At 40.8% G+C, this 9706-nt stretch overlaps 1 protein-coding gene across 3 annotated transcripts in view; it reads right to left on the minus strand.

The window, feature by feature from the left end:
* Window positions 1-9620, minus strand: part of ATM (ATM serine/threonine kinase) — a 76174-nt gene extending 66554 nt beyond the window's left edge. For all 3 annotated transcript variants that reach the window (XM_044441427.1, XM_044441428.1, XM_044441426.1), the window contains exons 1-7: window positions 9497-9620; window positions 7120-7223; window positions 6841-6953; window positions 5583-5728; window positions 5117-5281; window positions 2611-2776; window positions 1538-1776 (exon numbers count right to left, since the gene is read on the minus strand). In XM_044441427.1, the coding sequence (XP_044297362.1) occupies window positions 1538-1776; window positions 2611-2776; window positions 5117-5281; window positions 5583-5728; window positions 6841-6953; window positions 7120-7191 (901 nt within the window). In that variant the 5' untranslated portion in view covers window positions 7192-7223; window positions 9497-9620. The remainder of the gene's footprint in view (window positions 1-1537; window positions 1777-2610; window positions 2777-5116; window positions 5282-5582; window positions 5729-6840; window positions 6954-7119; window positions 7224-9496) is intronic.
* Window positions 9621-9706: the final 86 nt, after the last annotated feature.

Genomic DNA, 9706 nt, shown 5'->3' on the forward strand with positions numbered 1-9706 from the left:
ACTGCATCGTCTTTTAGGATTTTGAATAGCTCAGCTGTGGCCACAGGATTGGAAAAGGTCAGTTTACATTCTGATCCCAAAGAAGGGCAATGCCAAAGAATGTTCAAACTACTGCATCATTGCACTCATTTCACATGCTAGCAAAGTTATGCTCAAAATCCTACAAGCTAGGCTCCAGCAGTATGTGGATCAAGAACTACCAGATGTACAGGCAGGATTTCAAAGAGGGAGAGGAACTAGAGATCAAATTGCCAACATACGCTAGATCATGGAGAAAGCTAGGGAGTTCCAGAAAAACATCTACTTCTGCTTCATTGACTATGCTAAAGCCTTTGACTGTGTGGATCACAAAAAATTGTAGCAAGTTCTTAAAGAGATGGGAGTACCAGACCATCTTATTTATCTCTTGAGAAACCTGTATGTGGGTCAAGAAGCAACAGTGAGAAATGGACACGGAACCACTGATTGGTTCAAAATTGAGAAAGGAGTTCAGCAAGGCTGTATACTGTCGCCCTGCCTATTTAACTTATATGCAGAGCACATCATGAGAAAGGCAGGCCTAGAGGAATCACCAGTTGGAATTAAGATTGCTGGGAGAAATTTCAACAACCTCAGATATGCAGATGATACCACTCTCATGGCAAAAACTGAAGAGGAACTAAAGAGCCTCTTGATGTGGGTGAAGGAGGAGAGTGCAGAAGTTGGCTTGAAACTCAACATTAAGAAAACTAAGATCATGGCATCCGGCCCTCTCACTTCCTAGCAAATAGATGGGGAAGAAATGGAGGTAGTGACAGATTGTATTTTCTTGGGCTCCAAGATCACCACAGATGGGGACTGCAGCCAAGAAATTAAAAGACGCTTGCTCCTGGGGAGGAAAGCTATGGCAAATCTAGACAGCATACTAAAAAGCAGAGACATCACCCTGCCAACAAAAGTGTGTATAGTCAAGGCTGTGAATGCTGGACCATAAGGAAGGCTGAGTGCAAAAGGATTGAGGCCTTTGAATTGCGGTGCTGGAGGAGACTCCTGCAAGTCCCTCGGACCACAAGACGATCAAACCAGTCAGTCCTAGAGGAGATCAACCCTGACTGCTCTTTAGAAGGCCAGATAATGAAGATGAAACTCAAATACTTTGGCCACCTAATGAGAAGGAAGGACTCCCTGGAGAAGAGTCTAAAGCTGGGAACAATAGACGGCAAAAGAAGAAGGGGACGGCAGAGCATGAGGTGGCTAGATGGAGTCACTGAAGCAGTTGGTGTGAGCTTGGGTGGACTCCGGGAGATGGTGGAGGACAGGAGGGCCTGGAGGAATGTTGTCCATGGGGTCGCGATGGGTGGGACACAACTTTGCAACTAACAACAACAATACATTATAGCAGATATGGAAAATTACAAGACATTTGCCAATTAAAAGAGATCTAAGATACTCAAGAACATTTCTAACATAAGCATTCAGAAGTAATCCCAACCCACAGGAGAACCAAGGCTCCCTGAAATATCTCTTCCAAACAGGAAATGAGAAAATTTATGCTTACCCCTTTCTCCAGTTTTAGCTCCATTTGGATGATGAACACGAACCTGAAGCTGAACTAGTTCAATTATCTGCTCCTTCAAAGAATCTTTTGGTTTATATTGAAACCATATGTAAAGCACATTTGGCAGAATCTCTTCTCCAAATTTACAAACCCGTATACGGTGGCTTACAGCAAATACACGGAAAAATTCATTAATGGCTGCAAAAATATGATCAAGTCCTGCAGGATTTCTTTCTTGCCTGCAATTAAAGTATGGTATATTTTATTAGACATTGAAATAGTTATTTTAATTAAACCTGATCAATTAACCAGGACTGGGTATGAAATTCCAAATTATATCACTTATTTAATGGATACCCCACCATTTCTCAAAGGAGAAATAGCTCTGAATGCTATTGGATGAAATGGATTATCTGGATCCATTTCAGTCAGGGTACAGACTAGATTCTGGCAGAGAAACAGTCTTAAGCACCCTTTATAATAAACTGTGAGGAGAGAGAAAGGCAGACTGTGACCTGGTCAATTCTCCTTAATCTCTCAGTGGCTTTCAATACCACTGACCATGGAATATCTCTGGAGTGATTGCCTGAGCTGCCAGTGGGAAGCACTGCATTGCATTCTGCTACTTGAATCAGAAACTCAACCAAGGTCCTATTCAAGATTTGAAAGGCTGCAACAAGGGACAGAGCTTTCTCAGTGGCAACACTGCAATTTTAGAATAATCTCCCCACAAGAATTGCCATGTGTCAATGTTGTCATCCTTTTTAGCAACAGGTTAAGATCATCTTCTTTCAGGAATAAGGCAGCATATGATGAATTTTAGTTAGGTCCTGGATTCTTCTTTTTGTGGATTCTTTAAAATTGTTTTAGATCTGTGTGTATGTATGCATGCATGCATGTGTGGCCTGTGCATATGACCTGTTTATATGTACATTTTTTAAAATTTATTTTTAAGTTCTTAATCTTTGTAAAGTGTGCACAAAGAGAATGCAGAGACTTTCAGCTAATGGGTGGTAGAGAAAAACAATAAATAAAATGAAATGAAGTCTTATACACCAAACAGTTGTATTTACCTTGCACACTGCATAGCTTTTGAGAAGAAGTTACAAATATTGGAATTTAGACAATCAGTTTGGAAACATAGTCCTCTGGTAAGTGTGTAAATTATTCTAGCCACCAAAACTTTGTTAATATCTCTGGAAGAGTTGAGAAATAATTTGAAGAACAGGTTTTGGAGATCTAGGACAAACCAAATACAAATTACTTGATCAAGTCACAGAAACATGGACATGTTTTGTTAATTTAAACATTAATAATATTTCCAATCCTTTCCACTGTTCATTCCTATATGCTCTTCCAAGTACAGCACAAAATAACAGTAGGATCTTACCATGGTTGGATTAATGAATAATAAATCCTAACATGACTTGCCATACTAAATAGCTAATTAAAATATCACCCAATAAAAGAGCACCCCGTCTAGTGTACCTCTACCCACCAACTTCTTCCATTTTCCTTCAAGTGAAGAACCATGTTTAAAGCAGCAAGCACAAACTTTGAAGTTCTCTTATGAGCATAATTCTCAAGAGAAGCAAAACTGGCAGTTAGATCAGAATATCCAGCAAGGTAAACAGTTATCGTTCCAGATTTATGCTCACACTTTATTATTTCCTGAAGCAAGCATATAACTGCTACAGAAAATATTGAGTTACTGGGCAGACCCACATGGCATGACAATCCACTCTCTGAATAAGCTATGTTGGGGATCATGAAATAACCCACAATGAACCTGACAGATAACTGGGCATACTGAGGGTTGTGCCCCATCATCTCCCCCCCCCCCCGCCCCCATAAGACCTCCCATGTGTATTACAGGGAGGTCCACTTGTCTGGCCTCCCTCCCTACTGGCTAACAAGCTCTTCTGTGCTGGCAGTGGCTTTTTTCCCCTCCCATTTTTTCAGAGATCACTTTTTATGCATTCCAGTTGGAAGGGGCTGCCATTATCTGTCACGCTGCCCAAGCCGAACATTTAAAAATTACTATAGTTCAAGAAATTTGTGCAAATATATTTTTAACCTTTTTTTATTCGGATCTGTGCAAATGCCAAAATGGGCAGCCTCACCTATATAAAATCCTGAGGCATATCTGCTGTCAAAATGTGCAGGCACTCAAAATGTATACTGATCCAAATAGGTTATCCATAACATTTGCTAAAGACATAGGATGGCTTTCACTTTTCTTGAAAGGAGTGACAGACCACTGGCAATTTGACAGGGCTGTCACTTGCTGTTAAATCAGAGATTGAGAAAAGCAATCTCCAGAGGGAAAAAATGGGAAGAAAGCCTCACTGACCGAAAGGGATTAACAACTGCAGCAATGGGCAGGTTTTTTGCCACTCTTACCAAGCAGCTCACTATCAACTTTCCACAACCTACAATACGATTGGTTGTCCAGGTGCAAATGATAAAATTTGTTATGGGTGCAACAATCCCAGTGAGTTGACATGGGTTGCTGGGATGCCTTGATGTCCACAAACAAGCTACCCTGCAGGAATCAGTCTGTGTTTGCATAACAACCATCACCATGGCTTGTCCCTCATGAAGAGCTGGACTGTTGTTCAAATCCAATCCCTCTCAACTGCCATGATGGAAAAATTCAAGGCAGGGTGTATAAGTAACAAAATACTATGGCTGGGAAAAGTCTAACAAGCAAATACATTGAAGGACATTACAGTTTTTACATTTTCATATTACATTTTTAATATAATGGCCAGTGACTTAACAATAATGCAGTTTACATATACAACTTCCCTTTCTGCTACAGGCTGGGTGTAGGAAGGCTATTAAATACTCATAGTCCTATTTGTTTCAACTAAGAAGAGAACCCTGTACCTACACACAATGCCAGTGTGGTGTAGTGGCTAAGAGTGTGGGTCTGGGAGTCAAGCGAACTGGGTTCCAGTTCTAGCTCAGCCGTGAAGCTATCTGGGTGACTTTGGGCCAGTCAGAGACTCTCAGTCCAACCACAGGGTTGTTGTTTTGTGGGGATAAGACAGAGAGCAGGAGGAAAATGATATAAGAAAAGGGTAGGATATAATTCTGCCCAATCAATCAATAAACATCTCACCTCGTTTACTCTGATGAATATGAAATATTGTTGACATGATGAAACTGTACGTTTGTAATTGCAAGCTGGACAGAGACCTATGAACCCCCTATGATGTGTTAATATTAAATAATATATCAGGCAAGGATATCAAAAAAGCTGAAAAACTAGGCTGAAAAAAATCGCACTATTCAATGATAGAGAAAAAGATCAAAAAGAAAAACACGGGTATTTTACTATTGATAAAAATATAGAGAAAAATAGTCATGCATTTCTTTAAATGTCTACTCAGGAGTAAGCCCCATTCAATGAGACTTACTCCCTAGTATGTGGGTAAATTAATGCTGCCCAAGTTTTGTATACATAAAAGGCATTCAAGTTTATTCAAAATCTTTCTAAATTCAACAGGACTTACTATTAAGCACACATTCAGATGATCAAAGACTCAATGAGACAGGGTGTTATGCACTAACCTGACCATTGTTCTGAAGATATTTCACACCAATATTTCCTCACTGCAAGGATGTCTTTTAGCAATATACTACTGCAATCAGTTCCATAAATAGCACAACCTGATGGATCATTTACTGTACCCATAATATATATCAGAAGCTCTTGACATTTTAGCCTGGGTGCTCCTGTGCAAAAGCAGAATAATTTATTTATTTAGGCTTTTTATATCATTCATTAGCATAGAACTCTCTGAATGGTGTACAACAAAACTCTACCCAAACAATATACAATATCATCAATCAGTTTAAAATCAACAATATCAGCAGACAGTTTAGAATCAGGTACTCCAATCATAAAACATCCATACAATCAATAAGACTCAGGCAACATAAACAATGATCAATAAAACCTAGGCAGTTTATGCACTGAATCTCAGTAACAACTATTTAAAGCATTCCTAATTATATTTACACAAATGCTACTCACTTTTATTGGCACACCGGATGAAATATTTGACCAAACTGCTCATCTCTTTCATCTTTTTCTGTCTTGTTGCTTGTGTTGAAGAAGATACATTTGGCTTTGCTAACCTGACACTTTCAGTTTCTTTCTGAATGTATTTCTGCAGGAACCTTCAAAGACAATAACAGACATCCCTCATGGGCACAAAAACTCAAATCAGGAACCTCATTCTTCCTTTACCATGTTTTAGTGCTAACTTTTCTGGTAGTTCCTTCTTCACACAAACACACAGATTTAAAAAGTCCTGGAATTTGCCACTTGAGTATGCTTTGACCAAAAATAAGTTGATCCTGGACAATCAGCAGTAATCTGCACTATATTTTTTAGATAGAAGAAACACAGCAGAACTCTTTGGTTGCTGTGCTCATTTTCCTGAGCTATGATTTTGGCATGTACAAGAAAAGAAGAATAAGCAAGCGGATTGGGTAGGGCAAATAACAGCTATAGGGAAGAGAAGCTACAGCTTGTTGAATAGATTGGAACATCCAAGGCTAAATTAATGAGTCATTATTTTCCACCTTCTATTTCATGGTATCAGCTAGAATACCATAGTAGCTAAAAGACTGAACTGTGATCCAGTAAGTCCAAGGTTCAAAATGCCTTCTCCATTGTGAACTCACTATTTATTTTAGAAATATAATGCCCTGTTCTTCAACTTAAGTTTCCTAGGGTGGCTTCCGATACAAAAATAAGTCATAAATAACAGTAATTTTAGCAAAATAGCAGCACAACCACATCAACCTAGTCAGATGAAATCCAAGTTAAAAATCAATACATAAAAGAGTTGGGGAAATTAAAAGTGCTTCTCTTTGTACAAAAAGGACTACAGACTTCTTAGATGACTTTAGGAAGGCACCAGTTCTCTAACACCCTATCCATCTCACAAATAATGGAAAAAATCTGACTTACAGAATGTTTGTAAGGACTTCTGTGTAACACAGGACAATCCTATGTATGTTCAGGCAGAAAAAAGTTCTAAAATGCTCAGCATTGTAGGACCTTTTTCTGTCTAAACATGCACAGGATTGCACCTTTAAGCACTTCAAAGCTCAACATAAATGCCAAATATTATTCCAGTTACAATGACATTTTTCTCAAAACATCTTGCAATGAAATCGGATTTTTCTCATTAACTATTCAGGATAAAATGGCACTTCAAAAATGGCCATTTCTCTTGGCTCTCTGAAACTTTGCACAGTATAATGCACAACAGATATTCTACCTGAATACAGTATCCCAGTTCAGCTGTTTTCCTTGTCTAAACTCAGAATTCCGATCCAGCTGCTGAATTGTTTCAGTGTCACACAGGAGGCGCTTGAACTTTTCAATTTCCTTCTAAGCAAATTAAAACAAAAAAAGTTGCTGTACAATTTTGAACACATTCGATGAAACAGGATGTAGTCTACAGAAGCTACTGGGGTAATACATTTGTTGGTATTTAAGGTGTCACAAAACTTGATAATGTCTCTCTGGTGGAAGCAGGGTATGGGGTTATAATTACCTTGCGCTCCGTCGCTTTGTCACTTTCAAGCTGTCGGCAACAAGCCAACAGATCATGGAGTACAAGACTCATGGCTCAGCTTTCAGTGCATTCACAGTAGATAGCTAAAAATGGAAATATGGATGAGTTTTATTATGCAACACAAGAATCACCTTGATGGGTCAGACCAAAATCAGTCTAGTTCAGTACACTGAATCCAACAGCAAGCAGCCTCTGGGTGCTCATAATGAAAGCATGAAAGTGATAACCTTTGTCTATGATTTGCCCCCAGCACATGGTATTCAGAGGTATGATGCCTTTGTAAACAGGAAGCAAGCAGTCATGACTACTTAGCAGAGTAACAAATTCACTTCAGGAACTAGTAAGGGCTATTTCCACACAGTAGGGGTGAAAACAAGTGTAATATAAAAGGAATGCTGACAACAGGCTCGTCAGTCACATTTCAGATTTACAAATTGAGCTAACATGATCAAGCAAATGCTGTTTCAGCTATCAATACTGCCCTTGTTTTAGAAAGGATTATATTTCCTAATATCTGAACTCAGGCATGCATTTACATATCTCTCCATTAGTCATCCTATTAACTATAAGGTAACATTTTAAGTACAATAGAGAATGAGGGGTAAAAGGTCACTCTCTTGCTTCCGGCATCAAATTTTAGACTGCAACATCCTCAGGACAGAAACCAATCCTTTTACTCTGCCAAATGCAATACATGGTGCAGAGAAGCTGAAAGGGAGCCCTCCAATGAAGTTACTTAGTGGGAGATTCAAGATAAAGAACTGCTTCCTATACTATAGAGTTAAACTATGGAATTTGCTTCCTCCAGATGTAGTGATGGCCTTCAATATGGAGGCTTTAAAGGAATCTGATAAATTCAGGGAAGAACTTGGGCACTGGGATAAGCAGGTACTAACAAAGTATGTACAGCAAAGGTAGTGAAGCTGTGGTCTCCAGAAGTTGAATTATAAGCCCTGGCCATAGGCCATACTGGCTGGTACTGATGGGACTTGGGAGTATAAGGTCATCAATGCTTCTTAATCATGATTATTATGAATCATGTCTAGGAGCAGAAGCAAGATGCCTCTCTATACCAGTTGTTCAAGAATGCGAGTGTGAGGTGCAATTGCACCCATGTCTTGTTGTGTACATCCAATAAAGCAGTAACACTGGCATATAATAACTGATGATGAATTGAATGTAGACAGTCAATGGTATGCATGTCATAAGCAGAGCCGACTGGAGCCAGAGGTCAGCCTAGATGGCTCAGCAGGCCCCTTTTGACTTGCTGTTTCTATGAATGTGAAGTAGACTTCAGAGCAAGCCACAGAAAAGAATTTACCATAGTCCTATCTAGCTGCGAGCCACTTAATTAAGACATCAGTACATAACCATTTTTTTATTTATCTATACAGTCACTCTTTACATAAACCTTCTCATTAAACTGTTTTCCTTATTGGGGATTAGCCAAATTAATGTAAACTAAGACTACACTGAATGGTACTCACAACGGCTTATATGCTACCTTTTGTACTGGAACCAGTATGCCTATGTACACCAGCTGCTCGGGAACATGAGAAAGCTGTTCCCCTTGTCAGTTTCCCACAGCAGCTGGCTGGTCACTGTGTGAACAGCTACTACAACATTATGCAGCAAAATCTCATTCCTGAAGAAAATAAGATGCTATCACGTTAGGCACACCACACAGTATAACACATGCGCTTTGTGCATTCTATTTAGACTTCACCTCATTTATTTTTCTGTCCTTTCAATGCTTCCCCTTTTTCTAGAGTTAGCTGTACCAACGTAATCCTATTCCTTACGTATATCTTACAAATATCTCCTCCAAAGCTCCACTGAATTAAATAAATCCTGTCTTCAGCAACCAAAATGTGTAACTTTACCCATTAATTTATTTCTATACCCCTCCCCGTATAGCTGAAGCTCTCTGGGCGGCTTACACGGGCTTACTCTGATGTAAGTCTCACCGAACACAGGGGGGTTTTTCGAATGAGGGTGTTGTTCTTTATGCGGCTACAACACTTAAATCCCGTCACCCCGAAGCCCTGCATGTGCACACTGGCCCACCCGCTGCCCGCTAGAGCACCGAATTTGGACACAGCTGTTGCTCTAGGGGGGTCACGTCCCGACGGATGGAAACCGACCCGCTCCCCTCCCACCACTCCCCTCAGGGGGCAGGCTCGGAATCTGGGCAGGCGGCATCCCAGCGAAAGGATGCAAAGCCGCGGCGAGGGGGGCGACCGACAGAAGGCAGGCAGAGAAGGCGGAGCAGCGGGAAAGCATTCAAGGGCGAGCGGGAAAAGACCGTTCAGCCGACGGGCGGCGAGGTCCGCGCCGGGAAAAAGAGCGAGCGCACCTGAGGCGCCCGTCGCAGGGCTGCAGGCTCCGCGCAGCCACGCTGTTCCGGCGCCTACGTCATCCACACTTTCCCGCCTCAGCCACGTCACCTCGCGGACGCCACGCCGAAAGCAAAGCAGCGCAGTAACGTCACCAGACGAAAGGGGGGGCACCTCCTCTCGCCCCGCCTACACCGGAAGCGGAAGCTCGTTTGTTGTTGCTCTTGAAA

The sequence above is a fragment of the Varanus komodoensis genome, unplaced genomic scaffold (genome assembly GCF_004798865.1).
Source record: "Varanus komodoensis strain SLA01 unplaced genomic scaffold, ASM479886v1 scaffold4, whole genome shotgun sequence".
NCBI lineage: Eukaryota > Metazoa > Chordata > Lepidosauria > Squamata > Varanidae > Varanus > Varanus komodoensis.